The sequence below is a fragment of the Entelurus aequoreus genome, linkage group LG18, assembly GCF_033978785.1.
Source record: "Entelurus aequoreus isolate RoL-2023_Sb linkage group LG18, RoL_Eaeq_v1.1, whole genome shotgun sequence".
Classification (NCBI taxonomy): domain Eukaryota; kingdom Metazoa; phylum Chordata; class Actinopteri; order Syngnathiformes; family Syngnathidae; genus Entelurus; species Entelurus aequoreus.
In genome coordinates this window covers 14,793,862-14,813,942 of record NC_084748.1, presented here as the reverse complement: position 1 = coordinate 14,813,942, position 20,081 = coordinate 14,793,862, and the positions used below count along the sequence as shown (strand labels likewise).

General features: G+C 39.1%; 1 protein-coding gene across 6 annotated transcripts in view; it reads right to left on the bottom strand.

Annotated features, from left to right (window-relative positions):
- mad1l1 (mitotic arrest deficient 1 like 1) overlaps nt 1-20,081 on the bottom strand; it is a 233,256-nt gene that overhangs the window by 103,049 nt on the left and 110,126 nt on the right. For all 6 annotated transcript variants that reach the window (XM_062026584.1, XM_062026581.1, XM_062026582.1 and 3 more), the window contains 2 exons: nt 16,674-16,762; nt 11,233-11,323 (listed from right to left, as the gene is read on the bottom strand). In XM_062026584.1, coding sequence (XP_061882568.1) covers nt 11,233-11,323; nt 16,674-16,762 — 180 coding nt within the window. The remainder of the gene's footprint in view (nt 1-11,232; nt 11,324-16,673; nt 16,763-20,081) is intronic.

Below are 20,081 nucleotides of genomic sequence, written 5' to 3'. Positions count from 1 at the left end.
CAATTAATAAATATATTTCAGTGAATAACTTATTGTTCAAATCTGTATATAAATATGTACATAAAGTGTTGTAATTATATTGTAAAATGGATGGACGTTTAAAACAAAACTGTTATTATTAATTAGTGAGTATACATCTTTTGAGCCTTTTTAGAGAAAATCAAATCATTGTAGTAAATTATGCAAATTACTCGATGATGTCATGGTGACCACGCCCATAGCCACGCCCTCACCGCCACAGGTATCTTGGCAGTTTATGGGAAACACTGTACTATGTGTATATGTATGTTTGTACAGTGAACTGTGTGTTTTTTTAACCTGTCAAAACCTTGAAATGTGGTCATCTGACAGTTTACTACTCTGTATTGGGCCTGTTTGCGTACAAACAAAGACAACCAAAAAAACATATCACTGTATTTTTGGCCCTGAAGAGCTAAACATTGAAATAAAAAGGCAACAAGCAAATTAATATTACCCATGAAGTCTGAAGACTCTCGCAAACGCTCCGACGCACGGCGGAGAATCAAATTACCGCTCGTTGCACATAGCCGCCGGCATTTGGGAGGCAAACTAAGATAAAGTGATGCAACATAAACGTTCATTTAGTTCAGAGCGCAGACAACAAAAACATCGCCGGCATTTTCAAAGCCAACAAAGGCAGACTGTTTAATATTGAAGGATTTAGTCGTTGGCCCGCGCGCGCACAGCAGCTCTCGGTGGATCACAAATACGGCGAGGCGGCGCGCCCGAGGCCGTACGTCTCCTTTTTTTCCACCACCAACAACAACAGAGCGTCTAAAAGTGGCGAGCAGAATTTTCGAAAAAGAGACGTGGGAGGAGTCCGGAGAGGTTAACATATGCATTTGAAAACAAGCCGGCGAATCCGCTCACGCAGTCCGGAACCACAGGAGAGACGGGGGGTCACCAGGGGATGACCGAGAGTTGATGACTTCTCGCCAAAAACTATAAAAGAAAATGGCCGGCGTTAGATGGAGGTCGACCCGGCGAGGCAATCCACCTTCAGGTTCTGAAGGCCGCGTTTACTGAGGAGGAGAATACAGACGAGGATAAGTGGTGTCATTGAAACGTGAGTCTTGTGTTCTTTCAGCACACCAACTGGACCACTTGAGGTTCCATACTTCAGTCTTCATTCCTCCTCTCTCGCTACATTCTCTCAGCACAGCTGGTCGAGACAGACGGCCACGTCCTACAGCCTGGGTTCTCTCCAAGCTTCTTTCCCCAAAGGGGGAGGGTTTTTTTGCCACTGTCGCCAAAGTGCTAACTGTTTTTCACCAAGTACCCCCTCAGAAAAAACTTGGCTCTCCTAGTATAACGATAATGACCACCATTCAAATAGAGTGGCGTAGTAGGCCTAAATATGCATTAAAAACAAGGCACAGGTTTTATTTAACAAGTTTAATATTTTTGGCCTGTGTAACATTACACAGTTTTGAACACTAAATATTTAATTAAGTGATTCGTTGGCGTACCACTAGATCACAGGTGTCAAACTCAAGGCCCGTGGGCCAAATCTGGCACGCCACATTATTTTATGTGGCCCGCGAAAGCCTGGAAATAATATGCGTTAATAAAATACTTAACATTTTCTTACTAAATATATTAGTTTTTTCGCTTTTGACATTAAAAATCATGTACTGCATGCTTGTTTTTTTGCTTTTGACATTAAATATCATGTACTGCATGCTTGTTTTTTCGCTTTTGACATTAAAAATCATGAACTGCATGCTTGTTTTTTCGCTTTTGACATTAAAAATCATGTACTGCATGCTTGTTTTTTCGCTTTTGACATTAAAAATCATGTACTGCATGCTTGTTTTTTCGCTTTTGACATTAAAAATCATGAACTGCATGCTTGTTTTTTCGCTTTTGACATTAAAAATCATGTACTGCATGCTTGTTTTTTCGCTTTTGACATTAAAAATCATGTACTGCATGCTTGTTTTTTCGCTTTTGACATTAAAAATCATGTACTGCATGCTTGTTTTTTCGCTTTTGACATTAAAAATCATGTACTGCATGCTTGTTTTTTCGCTTTTGACATTAAAAATCATGAACTGCATGCTTGTTCTTTCACTTTTGACATTAAAAATCATGTACTGCATGCTTGTTCTTTCGCTTTTGACATTAAAAATCATGTACTGCATGCTTGTTCTTTCGTTTTTGACATTAAAAATCATGTACTGCATGCTTGTTTTTTCGATTTTGACATTAAAAATCATGTACTGCCTGCTTGTTTTTTCGCTTTTGACATTAAAAATCATGTACTTCATGCTTGTTTTTTCGCTTTTGACATTAAAAATCATGTACTGCATGCTATTTTTTTCGCTTTTGACATTAAAAATCATGAACTGCATGCTTGTTTTTTCGCTTTTGACAGCAAAAATCATGTAGTGCATGCTTGTTTTTTCTCTTTTGACATTAAAAATCATGTACTGCATGCTTGTTTTTTTCGCTTTTGACATTAAAAATCATGAACTGCATGCTTGTTCTTTCGCTTTTGACATTAAAAATCATGAACTGCATGCTTGTTCTTTCGCTTTTGACATTAAAAAATCATGTACTGCATGCTTGTTTTTTCGCTTTTGACATTAAAAATCATGAACTGCATGCTTGTTCTTTCGCGTTTCACATTAAAAATCATGTACTGCATGCTTGTTTTTTCGCTTTTGACATTAAAAATCATGTACTGCATGCTTGTTTTTTCGCTTTTGACATTAAAAATCATGTACTGTATGCTTGTTTTTTCGCTCTTTACATTAAAAACCATAAACTGCATGCTTGTTCTTTCGCTTTTGACATTAAAAATCAGGTATTGCATGCTTGTTTTTTCGCTTTTGACATTAAAAATCATGTACTGCATGCTTGTTTTTTCGCTTTTGACATTAAAAATCATGTACTGCATGCTTGTTTTTTCGCTTTTGACATTAAAAATCATGAACTGCATGCTTGTTCTTTCGCTTTTGACATTAAAAATCATGAACTGCATGCTTGTTCTTTCGCTTTTGACATTAAAAATCATGTACTGCATGCTTGTTTTTTTGCTTTTGACATTAAAAATCATGTACTCCATGCTTGTTTTTTCGCTTTTGACATTAAAAATCATGTACTGCATGCTTGTTTTTTCGCTTTTGACATTAAAAATCATGTACCGCATGCTTTTTTTTCCGCTTTTGACATAAAAAATCATGTACTGCATGCAATTGCATATCTTTTAAAATTCAATACTATCAAAATCAAAATATTATATTATCATGTATTCCAAAAATATTTGTGGTTAAAATAAAGATAAATACTGTACTTATATATCTGCTTGACTTATGATTTCAAAAAAATTATCAATCAAATTGCAGACTGTAAAATTGACAATAGATTTTACAGTCAAATTCCGCAGACTTTGGTAGGTTTTTTTTCCATATATAGTAAGACACTAAAACATTAAAAAAAAATCAAAAAACACACTAAAACAAGATTTTACGGTAAAAAAAAACAAAAACTGGCAGCTCTGGCGCTTGAATTTTACCGCTAAAAACAGTGGTATTGTTTTTCCATTCCATTCATTACATTTTTTTTATATGCTGTAAAAAACCCGCTGCTTTTACTGTAAAATTCTGGTGACTGAGCTGCCAGTTTTTAAAGTAAAAGTTCAATATTTGTTTTGCAGCTTATGTAAAAAGAAAAATATTGTTATCCTGTTAGACGCTAGCTACACGTTCAAAATTAAACTGCAACATCAAATATTTTTCTCCTCCAACAGCTCTTAATCGCACACCGAGACTCCACGGAAGTAGACGCGATTGAAATAAAGTGAAACGAAATGATCGGCTCCGTTAGCTCGGATAAAACATTTTCAAACCAAAGTCCATTAAGTTGCCGCCATGTTTCCCGAGCCGAACGGCTCTAGTACGCGTGCGCAGATGCTGCGGCGCTTAAGTATTCAATAAGTAAGCAGTTGCCTAAAATGCATTTTCGGTAATTAAAAATTTAAACGGTATTACTAATTGTCTGGAATTTTACCGCGGTTTATCATTATACCGTTTATCTTTACATCCCTAGTCCATTAACAAGTAAAACGTCAAGGGTGGTCATGTCTGCTCAGTGGTTAGAGCGTCCGCCCTGAGATCGGTAGGTCGTTAAGTTAAAGTACCAATGATTGTCACACACACACTAGGTGTGGTGAAATTTGTCCTCTGCATTTGACCCATCCTCTTGATCACGCCCTGGGAGGTGAGGGGAGCAGTGGGCAGCAGCGGTGCCACGCCCGGGAATCATTTTTGGTGATTTAACCCCCAATTCCAACCCTTGATGCTGAGTGCCAAGCAGGGAGGTAACGGGTCCCATTTTTATAGTCTTTGGTATGACTCGGCCGGGGTTTGAACTCACAACCTACCGATCTCAGGGCGGACACTCTAACCACTAGGCCACTGAGTAGGCCGCTGAGTTCAAACCCCGGCCGAGTCATACCAAAGACTAGGGATGTCCGATAAGGGCTTTTTTGACGATATCCGATATTCCGATATTGTCCAACTCTTAATTACCGATACCGACATCAACCGACACCGATATACAGGTAAAAGCCAGTAAATTAGAATATTTTGAAAAACTTGATTTATTTCAGTAATTGCATTCAAAAGGTGTAACTTGTACATTATATTTATTCATTGCACACAGACTGATGCATTCAAATGTTTATTTCATTTAATTTTGATGATTTGAAGTGGCAACAAATGAAAATCCAAAATTCCGTGTGTCACAAAATTAGAATATTACTTAAGGCTAATACAAAAAAGGGATTTTTAGAAATGTTGGCCAACTGAAAAGTATGAAAATGAAAAATATGAGCACGTACAATACTCAATACTTGGTTGGAGCTCCTTTTGCCTCAATTACTGCGTTAATGCGGCGTGGCATGGAGTCGATGAGTTTCTGGCACTGCTCAGGTGTTATGAGAGCCCAGGTTGCTCTGATAGTGGCCTTCAACTCTTCTGCGTTTTTGGGTCTGGCATTCTGCATCTTCCTTTTCACAATACCCCACAGATTTTCTATGGGGCTAAGGTCAGGGGAGTTGGCGGGCCAATTTAGAACAGAAATACCATGGTCCGTAAACCAGGCACGGGTAGATTTTGCGCTGTGTGCAGGCGCCAAGTCCTGTTGGAACTTGAAATCTCCATCTCCATAGAGATGACATGGCACCCCAAACCATCACTGATGGTGGAAATCGAGGTCCCAGAGTCTGGAGGAAGACAGGAGAGGCACAGGATCCACGTTGCCTGAAGTCTAGTGTAAAGTTTCCACCATCAGTGATGGTTTGGGGTGCCATGTCATCTGCTGGAGTCGGTCCACTCTGTTTCCTGAGATCCAGGGTCAACGCAGCCGTCTACCAGCAAGTTTTAGAGCACTTCATGCTTCCTGCTGCTGACCTGCTCTATGGAGATGGAGATTTCAAGTTCCAACAGGACTTGGCGCCTGCACACAGCGCAAAATCTACCCGTGCCTGGTTTACGGACCATGGTATTTCTGTTCTAAATTGGCCCGCCAACTCCCCTGACCTTAGCCCCATAGAAAATCTGTGGGGTATTGTGAAAAGGAAGATGCAGAATGCCAGACCCAAAAACGCAGAAGAGTTGAAGGCCACTATCAGAGCAACCTGGGCTCTCAAAACACCTGAGCAGTGCCAGAAACTCATCGACTCCATGCCACGCCGCATTAACGCAGTAATTGAGGCAAAAGGAGCTCCAACCAAGTATTGAGTATTGTACGTGCTCATATTTTTCATTTTCATACTTTTCAGTTGGCCAACATTTCTAAAAATCCCTTTTTTGTATTAGCCTTAAGTAATATTCTAATTTTGTGACACACGGAATTTTGGATTTTCATTTGTTGCCACTTCAAATCATCAAAATTAAATGAAATAAACATTTGAATGCATCAGTCTGTGTGCAATGAATAAATATAATGTACAAGTTACACCTTTTGAATGCAATTACTGAAATAAATCAAGTTTTTCAAAATATTCTAATTTACTGGCTTTTACCTGTATACAGTCGTGGAATTAAAACATTATTATGCCTAATTTGGACAACCAGGTATGGTGAAGATAAGGTCCTTTTTAAAAAATTTAAAATAAAATAAGATAAATAAATTAAAAACATTTTCTTGAATAAAAAAAAAAGTAAAACAATATAAAAACAGTTACATAGAAACTAGTAATTAATGAAAATGAGTAAAATTAACTGTTAAAGGTTAGTACTATTAGTGGACCAGCAGCACGCACAATCATGTGTGCTTACGGACTGTATCCCTTGCAGACTGTATTGATATATATTGATATATAATGTAGGAACCAGAATATTAATAACAGAAAGAAACAATTATTTTGTGTGAATGTGTAAATGGGGGAGGGAGGTTTTTTGGGTTGGTGCACTAATTGTAAGTGTATCTTGTGTTTTTATGTTGATTTAATAAAAAAAAAAACAAAAAAAACAAAACGATACCGATAAAAAAAAAAAGACGATAATTTTTTTAAACATTTATCGGCTGATATCGGACATCTCTACCAAAGACTATAAAAAAATGGGACCCATTACCTCTCAGCTCGGCACTCAGCATCAAGGGTTGGAATTTGGGGTTATATCACCAAAATGATTCCTGAGCACGGCCACCGCTGCTGCTCACTGCTCCTACTCGTAGATTAGCTTACTACATTTTCCGAGTACATTGCCCATCACTGTGTAAGTGTAACGAGGAGTTACGTAACATTTAGTAACATGAAGGAGAAGGAGTAAAGTTAGTCAGCTCAAATTAACTTTTAGTTGTTTTAAACTTTCCTGCAGCTAAGGGTTTTGTGGGACTAAGAAAAGCCGTTACGTGACGGAAACAGACTTGTGTTATGCGTGCGAGCGTGTGGTAAAAGGCACGTTATCGCTTTCTCGGCGTTGCAGTGGAGCACACAGGCACGCGGACGAGACCTGCTTGATGCAATCTCTTGCAAGGGCAACAACTTTCTCCGTCTAGACCCTTGACAGCAACAACATGAAAGACAAAGTGGAAACATATTCAGGAGGGTGCCACCACCACGGCCGGAAGAAGCGCGGATGGTGCAAGAGGAAAACTAAATTGAACAATGAGAGCGGCGATGTTTTCGGGCTAAACAGCTGGTCGGTGCTTCATGTCACAAAAGTCATCAGTAATGCAGCTCTAGACTATGGGAAGAGTATGTTTTCAAGTACACTATATTGCCAAAAGTATTTGGCCACCTGCCTTGACTCACATATAGGGTTGCAAAATTCCGGGGATTTTCAAAGTTGGAAACTTTCCATGGGAATTAACGGGAATATATGGAATTACCGTATTTTTCGGATTATAAATCGCTCCGGAGTATAAATCGCACCGGCCGAAAATGCATAATAAAGAAAGAAAAAAACATATATAAGTCGCACTAGAGTATAAGTCGCATTTTTTGGGGAAATGTATTTGATAAAATCCAACACCAGGAATATACATTTGAAAGGCAATTTAAAATAAATAAAGAAAAGTGAACAACAGGCTGAATAAGTGTACATTATATGACGCATAAATAACCAACTGAGAACCAACTAATCGCTAAATCCGATGAAATCTTCTTCCTCTGTGTCGCTTCTAAACAACTCTGCCAGCTCCAAAGGTAGACAATGCGCCGCTTCCTCTTCTATCGGTACGTCTAGTCTCTTACGTGAATGAGATAAATAATTGTGGGGGGTGTGGCCTGCGGAGAAGCAGGGCGTGTCAGGACCGGCTTCAAGATTAGCGGCAGGTGCGTAGATGACACAGCTGTGGGTGTTTGTCTGATCACCTGCCGCTCTGTTGAAAGGCAGCGGTCGGGAAGGAGAAAGGTGGTTGATGGTGGAGAGAAAACCCGAGCACGAACGAGAGTAAGGGGGAGACAGACAGATATGACTGAAAACGAGCACAAACAACATTTATTGCAAAAGAAATCATTGTTCAGAAAGATGAACGAGGCAGTCATGTCAATAATTGGTGGTCTGAAGAACCCGGAAGAGCAAGTCTTCCACAATATTATTATTTGATATTTTACGGTAATGTGTTAATAATTTCACACATAAATTGCTCCAGAGTATAAATCGCACCCCCGGCCAAACTATGAAAAAAACTGCGATTTATAATCCGAAAAATACGGTAATGGGAAATTAATGGGAATAAACATTGAATGCAAAATGCTAGATCTTGCAGCATGATTATTAGCTACAACAACCTGATTTAATGCAAATTCAGTAGAATTTCAACCCTGTACTGTGCATTCCTCAATCACATGTGCAGTGCATTCTTCCATCACATGCACAGATAATTCCCAGCATGCTATTCACTACAGCAGGGGTTCACACTAGTATTTGAGCCCAAGGACTCCATCCAGTCAGGTAATTTTTGATGATATTACTGGGGTAAATATATTTGATCTATGGTATTTAAGTTTACTAGAGGTGTAATTGCTTGTTACTATATGACTGTAGACTACTCCAGCAGACTTCCACTCAAGCCGGCTAGCTGTTCCTGTACTTGTTAAATTATTTTGGGGCCAATATCTCTAGCTAGCTAGGTTTATGTACCACCACCGTCTCATAATGAACCGAAAATATTTCTCCGTTAGCCGTGATGCTAATTTTCTCTATGTTAAATCCCATTCATTTATGCTAACAACGTTAGCGATCCGAATTGACCTCTTTTGTGATCTATAAAGTTCAACTAGCAAATACTAAATCAAAACGCATAGTTTCCTCTGCCTTCTGTTCTGCTAGCCATTCTGTTGTCATACAAGAATGTAGGTTATAGTTTAATTTAGCATGCTGATTGAGTGTTTATTCATTCATCTAGCCCAGGGGTCACCAACCTTTTTGAAACCAAGAGCTACTTCTTGGGTACTTATTAATGCGAAGGGCTACCAGTTTGATACACACTTAAATAAATTGCCAGAAATAGCCAATTTGCTCAATTTACCTTTAACTCTATGTTATTATTAATAATTAATTATATTTATCTTTGTGGAAACACTGATCATCTTAATGATTCCTCACAATAAATATATATAGAAACAGATAAATATCAATATGCAACACTTTATTTTTATATTTTCTCTAAATGCACATTTTTCAAATTGAACATTTACAAATGATCACTTCTAAGACAGTCTTGTGAAATCACAATATCCCATTTTAACTAACTAGCCACTAACATTTTTTAACAAATCATGAATTACTTTGCACCATGTTTGTACAAATAATAACTCATGTAAAATGCAAAAGTCAACTCTCAAATTTTTAAATGAATAATGTCACACTTTGAACTGGACACCAAATCTGTTATCTGTTTCTTTGTCAGTTAGTGAAGACCAAGTCTTTAAAATATTTTCTTGGATTTTCAAATTCTATTTGAGTTTTGTCTCTCTTAGAATTAAAAATGTCGAGCAAAGCGAGACCAGCTTGCTAGTAAATAAATACAATTTTAAAAATAGAGGCAGTAAGTAAGTGGTAAGTGCTGCTATTTGAGCTATTTTTCGAACAGGCCAGCGGGCTACTCATCTGGTCCTTACGGGCTACCTGGTGCCCGCGGGCACCGCGTTGGTGACCCCTGATCTAGCCTATTTCTATTCAGTAAAATATTTTTAAAGATTACTCCAATTGTTTAGCTGACTATTTATATCTGTGTGTGGCATTGCATTAGTGTTTTACAAGAATAAATAAATACAAACAGAATAATGCCACGTGCACCATCTGATGTGTGGAGACATTTCACCCCAACCAATGTAGGCGGAAAGGCTGTGTACATTTGCAAATACTGTGCGAAGAGCTATGTCAAAAATGCCACAAAGATGCAGCAACATATAGACATGTGCCCAGTAATATATAATTATTGTAATTCCCCATATATTCCCATTAATTCCCGTGGACGGTGTCCAACTTTGAATAATCAATAAATGGTCAATATTTCCAAACTTCCCGAGCTTAACTTTCCGTGGTAAATTTCCGGAAAGTTTCCGGCAACTTTCCACCCCTTTGCAACCCTACACACATATGAACTTGAAGTGCCATCCCATTCCTAACCCATAGGGTTCAATATGATGTCGATGCACCTTTTGCAGCTATTACAGCTTCAACTCTTCTGGGAAGGCTGTCCACAAGGTTGCGGAGCTAAGGGAGTAAGCTACAGGGTGTTTATTAATAATTTCGATTAAAAGGTATACAGTGGTGTCTTGCATTTCGTACTGACAATGAGTCAGCAATGAGTGGGATTCTTTGTTTGAGAACTCGATTCCAGAGAATGATTTGCTGACTGGTTTGTTACGCACAACATTTGTCCGTACGATAAACGATGGTAAAACTGGGACAAAGTTTTGTTAAAAAACGGAATCCTACAAAAACCGAGATTCCACTGTACATACCAGGCGCTGCAAACAGAACTCTGTGGTACCTACTTCTGTCAATGGAAATAAATCATAACTGCAAGTCCAGCCGTGGCGTGCCAAGTAAGACTGTCCGCCTTGTTGCCGCGGACACACTTCGTTGGTCCACAATATTTTGACATCATTCTACAAGCCGGGCATGCCTTTGCCATCTGGCCACTGATTGGTCCGTTCAAACGGGCTTACAATCAGTCACGTCTGCTGTGGCGGTCTCCCGGTGAGCGTGGAGGAGTCCAAAAAAGCAGCTCGATCCATTCGCCGTGCACACACACTCACACAAACACGCTCTGTAAAACTCCTGCCTGCCCACACTGAGTGGGTAATTGCCTTAAACGTGTTGGTCATGCTTGAGAACACAGAGATTCTTTTCACTCCAAAGCTAAATTGAGGCAGAAACGCTTGCTCACACACGTTTCATTATCGGGCCAAAGCTCAGCTGGACCCCGAACGAGTCGGGGGGAGTTGAAGGACCCGACTGGGATGAAACACTCACGTACGGCCAATTTAAGAAGAAGGAGAGAACTGAGGCGCTTAGTTAAGAAAGTTTGGGAGATGAAGGCTGCTGCACTGCTTCATTGACAGGCTGACAATTGAAGGTCTAAATCCATTTTGATGATATCTCTTCCTGTCTACTGCGTTGTCCGCTCTAATTACTTCCAGCGGTAACTTGGAACACGGGCAACAGGTTCAGCTAAGCCGCCATCTGGCGGGCTTTTAAAACGAGTTGCAGTCAACAGCGAGAGGAAGGCGTCGCTACTTGCCTGCAAGTTGTGTCTCTCCAGTCTCATCTCCAGGATTTCTTTCTCCCTTTCCAAGCGCTGCCGCTCGGCCTCCAGGTCTTCGATTTTCTGCCTGGACAGGGAACACATGCAGAGGGAGTTGTAGCGATGCAAGCTAAACAACAAAAGTGCTTTAGCCGCGTTCAATAATAGGTCTGGTCTAGAGCAACGACGTCTTTGAGCACCCAGTCAAAAATGTACTACTGTATTTTCCGGACTATAAGGCGCACATAAAATCCTTTTTTTTCTCAAAACTCAACACTGCGCCTTATAACCCAATGCACCTAATGTACGGAATAATTCTGGTTTTGCTTTCTGACCTCGAAGCTATTTTATTTGGAACATGGTGAAATTATAAGTGTAACCAGTAGATGGCAGTCAAACATAAGAGATACATGCAGCCTGCAATATTACTAAAGTTAACAACACCAACATTTTATATGTTCCATAGAAAATATAGAACATCACACACAGCGCTCAAAAATCAATCAAAATATTTTAGTACGACTATGAAGCCGCACCGCTTGATGGATTGTACTGTGCTTCAACATACGAGTATTATTATTGTGTGTGTATAAGCTAAGACATATTATCTGGCGTTTTGTTTCGCAATATTAAGCAAAAGTAACTTTTCTTACATTCTGGTACCTGCTGATGTGTATTTGGGATCTGCATAAGTCCTGAAAATTTGGCCGCGTCCGACGCCGTAGTCGATAAGCTTCTTTTTCTCCATCTTCTTGTTATGGAACATTCATCCTCCGCTGTTACCATTTGTAATTTAAAGTAGTGTAAAGTTCTTACTTACAGTGTATATCTGTCAGTAAACTCGCCATGAAAGCGCTAAAACATACCGGTGTGGTGAGTTTACATTATTCACCCAAGGAACTTTAGTTCCGGTCGGACGTTTTTTCACGGGACACATTTCCGTTATTGCACGAGTGAGCCACGGATGAGGAGATGCTGCTCCGTTATTGATTTAAGTAAAGCCTGAATGTCATTGAAACAGTTAGCTCCATCTTTTGAGACTTGCTCCACTTCCGTCCTTGCACGCTACACCACTGCAACAAAGATGACGGGGAGAAGACGCTGCCGAAGGTGAGCCACGTAAATAACACCGCCCACAAAATGGCGCATCCTGAAGCGACTTGTCAGAAAGCAGCTTAAAATGATCTGTAAAACATCATCTATGCCAGTGGTCCCCAACCACCGATTGGTACCGGGCCGCACAAGAAATCCAACAAAAAAAAATAATTAAAAAAAATAATAATTTTGCTTAATAAAATAATTTGGTTTTTTTCATAAACACCGCTGCCCTCCCGGTCCGTGGGACAAATTTTCAAGCGTTGACCGGTCCGCAGCTACAAAAAGGTTGGGGACCACTGATCTATGCAACATTTTGACCATTGATCCACCATTACATGTTATGTAGACCACAAGGAAGTGTTTTAAATTTAGAAAAAAAAAAAATATATATATATATATATATATATATATATATATATATATATATATATATATATATATATATATATATGTATATATGACTCCTTTAATGCGCCCTATAATCCGGTGCGCCTTTTGTGTGAAAAAAGATTTAAAAAATAGACCATTCATCGGCAGTGTGCCTTATAATCTGGTGCGCTCTATGGTCCGGAAAATACGGTACTTTTAAAAGTTAAAGTAAAGTAAATTCGATTAAATGTTTTGATTGAAGAGCTTTGTGGTGTCTTCTGCATCCCTGATTTTAAAGCTGTCAAGTGTATCAATGTCTGGGCTGTATTGCCTTGTCTCCAGGCTGCTGCGATGGCATCTTTACTGCTGGGGGAAACAATCTAGTGTGTCCGGGTTGCTCTTCTGACTCATATTTGCGTCCAGTCCAGCCTGCTTCTGCTTGGCTTTGGAACTCAAATGAGGGAGAGCATCTCTGTGTCTCCCCCCACTATGTCCACACCCAGCCACGCCATTGTTACGAAACTGTTTAGAACATTGCACAACACATAAATAAAATACAAATACAACTAAAAGAGTGTACATGAGTTCATAATATAATTCATCACTGTCAATATCCAGCACAGGCCAAAAGTTTGGACTCACCTTCTCATTCAATGAGTTTTCTTTATTTTCATGACTATTTACATTGTAGATTGTCACTGAAGGCATCAAAACTATGAATGAACACATGTGGAGTTATGTACTTAACAAAAAAAGGTGAAATAACTGAAAACATGTTTTATAATATAGTTTCTTCAAAATAGCCACCATTTGCTCTGATTACTGCTTTGCACACTCTTAGCATTCTCTCAATGAGCTTCAAGAGGTAGTCACCTGAAATGGTTTTCACTTTACAGCTGTGCTTGAAGCTTATCGAGAGAATGCCAAGAGTGTGAAAAGCAGTAATCAGAGCAAAGAGTGGCTATTTTGAAGAAACTAGAATATAAAACATGTTTTCAGTAATTTCACCTTTTTTTTTGTTAAGTACATTCATAGTTTTGATGATTTCAGTGTCAATCTACAATGTAAATAGTCATGAAAATAAAGAAAACACATTGAATGAGGAGGTGTGTCCAAACTTTTGGCCTGTACTGTATGTAAAAAATATGTTAAAAAAAAAAAAAAAGGATTCAATTGCATCAATCAACATGAAAATAAACACTAGAGCAAAAATAACACATGAAATAACACATGATAATTTAGTTTTATTGTGCTCCTGAGTTAATGTCGCTCATCTTGACACCTCTGTTCTTTCTAACTTTAGGCCTATCTCTCAGTTACCCTTTCTGTCCAAAATCCTTGAGAGAGTAGTGTACGTCCAGTTACAATCTTTTCTAGCTATAAATAACATCCACGAGAAATTCCAATCTGGTTTCAAAACATCTCACAGCACTGAAACGGCACTCCTGAGGGTGCAAAACGATCTGCTTCTGGCCGCTGACTCTGGTGGTCCTGTGATCCTGATGCTTCTGGACCTCACAGCTGCCTTTGACACAGTGGATCACAGGATTCTACTGTCACGACTGAAGCAGTACGTGGGCATCTCAGGTGTAGCCCTAAGCTGGTTTCAGTCCTACCTAACTGACCGGAGTTTCTCTGTGCAGCTAGGAGACTTTCTCTCCTCGGTGGCCCCCCTTACCTGTGGTGTTCCTCAGGGGTCAATCCTGGGTCCCATACTCTTCCTACTGTACATTCTACCTTTAGGTGAAATCCTGGTCAGGCACAATGTCCCATTCCACTGTTATGCCGATGATGTTCAGATCTATTTACCTCTTAAGGCCACAGGACAGGTCGCACTTCAACCACTGCTTGACTGTCTGACTGACATTAAAGCATGGATGAGTGCTAACTTCCTCAACCTTAATGAGAGCAAGACCGAGATAATCATCTTCGGCGATACATCTCCAGTCTCGTTTGTCAGTGCTCTAGGTCCTATGGGTGTAAACATCCGGTCCTCCGTGAGAAATCTCGGTGTGATCTTTGATAGTGCCTTCAAATTCACCAAACAGGTCAGCTCAGTGGTTAGTACCAGCTTTTACCATCTCAGAATCCTAGCAAAGACCAAGGCCTATCTCTCCCAGAGCGACCTGGAGACTGCTATCCACGCCTTCATCACACACCGGCTAGACAACAATAACTCACTGTACGCTGGCATTGATCAGGCATCACTCCGCCGTTTGCAGCTTGTGCAAAACGCGGCTGCCCGTCTCCTCACCAGTACCAAAAAACGCGAGCACATCACCCCAGTGCTGGCCTCACTCCACTGGCTCCCTGTCCGTCACCACATTGATTTTAAATTACTTTTATTTGTTTTTAAATCCCTAAATGGTCTGGCCCCACAATACTTGACCGAGCTGCTGCATCACCATACCTCGTCTAGAGCCTTGAGGTCAGCTGACCAAATGCTTTTGGCGGTCCCCAGATCCAGGCTAAAGACCAGAGGGGACAGAGCCTCTTCCGTTGCCGCCCCTAAGCTCTGGAACAGCCTTCCCCTCCACATTAGGTCAGCCCAGAGCCTGGGGGTCTTCAAAACCCTCCTTAAGACCTACCTCTTCTCGCTGGCCTTTGACCCGAGCTGAGTCCGCCCACTAGGCCACCATTTCTAGTCCCCCCCCCCTCCTACCCCTTCGCTTTAGTTGTATTTTTCAATTTGTCGCACTTTTATTATTATTATTTTTTATTCTGCAAATTTTTAAACTTTTTATTCGACCCCTTTTACCGTATTGCATTTGCACTATCTTGTTTAGCACATTCATTGTTTATGTTCTTTGTTTGTTTTTTGTTTTGCTTAGTTTTTTGTTTTTTGTTTGCTCCATGCTTTTTTAACCTGTAAAGCACTTTGGTTCAATCTAAAAAGTTGTTGAAAATGTGCTATATAAATAAAGTTGACTTGACTTGACTATCAATGTGAATTTATTATTATTTGTTGAGTTCATTTAATTTAATTTTTCAGTATGTTTTAAGTTGGTCAAAAAATGTTTTAGTTTAAACGTTTTTTTTATTTTTTCCGGGCAAATTGATGCACTTTAAATATTTTTCTGTTACAGACTAAAAAAATAACGTTAATAAAGTTGTTCTTTGTTGTAAGTTGATCAATATTTCTTGTGTTTTCTTTAACGTTAATAAGGATACAATGTTATGCATATGTGTACACTTTTATAGACAAATGATACAATTTATAGTCGTGGCGGAGAGTGGGGGGCCGCGCAAAATGTTTCCTTCTTCCTTCGGGGGGGCGTAACAAAAAATTATTGAGAAGCAATGCTATACATGAACATATTAAATATAATGAGCTCTCTATTTTGCAATCCTTTGCGCATTAAATAATAATATGAATTCTTTAATTTTATATAGCGCTTTTCATCAAAACTCAAAGATGCTTTACACAAACAAACAAAAAGACAGGTTAAAGGAAATGAAAAGCTTGAGTTTAGTGGAGCAGCTTTGATCAAGCTTGCACAGATTTTTAAGACATGCTATGTAATGTGCGGCTCCAAGCCCTCGCACACGGCAAAGAAGATGTGCGTCAAACTATTTAAAAAATATGACTGCGTTCTGCCCACAAGACAGCTTTTTCCTGAAAGTGAAATATTGCCATGTTTTAATCTCGCGAGATCTCGCCACACTGGTTACTAATGAGAGCTGAAAACCTGCCAAAAGGAGCTGCCAAGGAAGATGAATGAAGCCATCCATCAGCTCTTTGACCGTATTAGCTCCTCTGACCTAATCAATAGCGTTTTTTTTCTTCCCCTTTCACTGAACAATAAGCCAACACTTTAAAAAAAAAGGTCAAATGAAAGGCGTGTGGCAGACAGAAGAAATGCGAAGCATAATAATGCAAAACAAGAACAAATCCGAGGTGTTCCTGTCTTCTTTACACATTACTACTCATATTCAACATGAGTATTTGTCGGTGTTGTTGGCGCTGCTACCTTAGCATGTTGACCTCCTCTTTGCTGACCGAGCAGACGTCATCAGGGGCAGCCTGCTGCTTCCTCAGAGACTCCAGCTCAAACTCCAGCTGAAAGAGAATAAACTAGGCATCAGCAAGAAAAGGATACGCATTAAACGGAAACTGCACTTTTTGGGGGGGAATTTTGCCTATCATTCACAATCCTTTATGTAAGACAAGAACACATACAGTGTTTCCCACACATTCATTTATTTGTGGCGGCCCGCCACGAAAGAATTAAGGCCGCCACAAATTTTGTTTGTTTGTTTTTTTGTCCTGTCAGCTTGTCAGGCAAATCATATAGTTGATGTAGATGCCCATATCGGCTGTTCAGATTTACTTTACAAAAGAGAAGTGTAGGATCAAGATTTTTGGAGCTCTTTGTTCAGTGGATCAGATGTTTGATGAAGCTTTGTGTCTATCTACCACCACTACTGTTTTCTGTTTATTTGTTACTGACTGTGGCAGGACACCTCTGCCTCTGTTTCACTTTATGTTGCTGGTAAATAATATGGTTGTAGTAGTAGTCTAAAGTTAAATTATTTAGTATGCACTAATTAAAGGGGCAGAGCTTTAAGAGACATTTTAGCTTTTATATTTTTATAAGATATATTTTTTGTAAGAACCACAATTAATAAATATATTTCAGTGAATAACTTATTGTTCAAATCTGTATATAAATATGTACATAAAGTGTTGTAATTATTTTGTAAAATGGATGGATGGATGGATGGACGTTTAAAACAAAACTGTTATTAACTAGTAAGTAAACATTTTTTGAGCCTTTTTAGAGAAAATCATATCATTGTAGTAAATTATGCAAATTACTCGATGATGTCATGGTGAACACGCCCATGGCCACGCCCCCACCGCCACAGGTATCTTGGCAGTTTATGGGAAACACTGACATGTTTTTATTTTTTAATACATTCTAACTTGTAAAAAAATGCAATCAAATGGAGCCTGTGCGAGTCAGTTTATTCTGCCTATAAAGCCCTTAAAAACATCTAAACACCTTCATTAAAGGTGCCATATGTAATAATTTCATGTCAAGTCATCATTTAATGGCCCTGATATGTCAAAAGGCATTAATAAATCATGTTCTTTTCGAATACCTTCATAACTGATTAACAGTAGTTCAGCCGGGATATGCTCATTTCAAAGTTAGGTTTACAGCCCTGAAATGTTTTTATTGTTTTAATTTCAATGCACCCCCCTCTACCGTTTGACCAATTAAAAAGTCTGAGTGTGTCACATACAGGTTGCCAGTTACACACCACCCTCTTCGTCAAGCTCCTGCCACTGGTAAAGTTACTAAACATGTCAGACTTTAGCAAATCTAAAAGGCGTCATTACGATTCTCAACTCATTCATGACAAAGCCAGGAACAAAACGAGGATTTGTATCTGGGATGCCTTTGAAAGAAGGAGACGATTGAAGGCGGATAAAAAAATGTTCATCTGACGCCAAACTTGCTAATTTCCTCCTTGATAGGTAAATCAGGCATTTACGTTTTCTTATTACTTGTAAAAAATGGAAATGGACATCTCGTATGTAAACTATATTGTTCAATACAGTCTATGATCTTGTCTAACAAAGCTAGTACAGTGTTTCCCATAAACTGCCAACATACCTGTGGTGGTGGGGGCGTGGTCACCATGACATCATCGGGTAATTTGCATAATTTACTACAATGATATGATTTTCTCTAAAAAGGCTCAAAAAATGTATACTTACTAATTAATAATAACAGTTTTGTTTTAAACGTCCATCCATCCATCCATCCATTTTACAATATAATTACAACACTTTGTGTACATATTTATATACAGATTTGAACAATAAGTTATTCACTGAAATATATTTATTAATCGTGGTTCTTACAAAAAATATATCTTATAAAATATAAAAGCTAAAATGTCTCTTAAAGCTCTGCCCCTTTAATTAGTGCATACTAAATAATTTAACTTTAGCCTACTACTACAACCATATTATTTACCAGCAACATAAAGTGAAACAGAGGCATAGGTGTCCTGCCACAGTCAGTAACAAATAAACAGAAAACAGTAGTGGTCAAATACAAATAAGGCAACAAGAGAAGTATCCTACACTTCTCTTTTGTAAAGTAAATCTGAACAGCCTATATGGGCATCTACATCAACTATATGATTTGCCTGAGAAGCTTGACAGGACAAAAAAATAAATAAAAATTAAATAAAAATTAAAATACATTTTTTAAAAATTTGTGGCGGATGTAATTCTTTCGTGGCGGGCCGCTACAAATAAATGAATGTGTGGGAAACACTACTAGTATGTTCGTGCAACAAATGCTTAGTTTGATGGTGCTTAGCTCCTCGTGTAATGCTTAGCATGCTAGCCCGGTCAATGACACATCGACATATAACGGAGGAAACGTATGCCCGTTAGCCTGTATGTCGATGTGTCATATATATATATTTTTTCAACAAATAAAATCTGTGGATATGGGTAGTGTCAGTGCCTATTTCTTTCTCAATATGCTAATGCACTGAGGAAATGTGTTCCAACATCCATCCATCCATCCATTTTCTACCGCTTGTCCCTCTCAGGGTCGCGGGGGGTGCATTAGCACGGCTAATTGCAGTTTCTAGTACTGTATGTACATCAAACACATATAGGGTGGTATTTGCTTGGCACAATATAATGCATTACATGTCATGACTTTCTACTTTGTGTATTGACATGGGCTATATGATTTATGCGTAACGTGGTTTTTGCGTAACGTGGGTTGGCTCATAGAATCGCACTCTGCACTGAAAGATGGTGATGTGCGTACGTGGAAGAGAATGCAGTGTGTCAGGTTGGATGCAACATGGGGTTATGCTGAACGAAATGTGGCGGTAGTTTTGGCCTTGGCTTGGCATCAAAGTATGCCTGTGTGATGTATAATATATTTAATGTTATATGTAATTATTTCTGTGCGGTCAAACTAGACATTTTAGCAGGGTAATGCCAACAATCTGTCCCGACAAAAATATTGCTGCGTAACTTTACAAATACATTTGGCTAATCAACATCAGTAAAATGTGGCATAATTACCATCTTGCAAAAACAAGAGAAACCTACAGCGTAGGACTCATCGATTGCCATTTGAAGTTCCTTGGAGTAGAATTCGGATTCGTATCTGGCAACCTCAGTCATGGAGAGTGGGATTGGACTACAGAATTTTGACCGTGATTGCAGTACCATTTCTGGCCACATTACTACATATGGCACCTTTAAGTAAATACATTAATGATGTAAATATATATGTAATGGAGTAAAGTTAAAGTTCCAACAACAGTCACACACACACTAGGTGTGGTGAATTTATCCTCTGCATTTGACCCATTCCTATGTTCACCCCCTG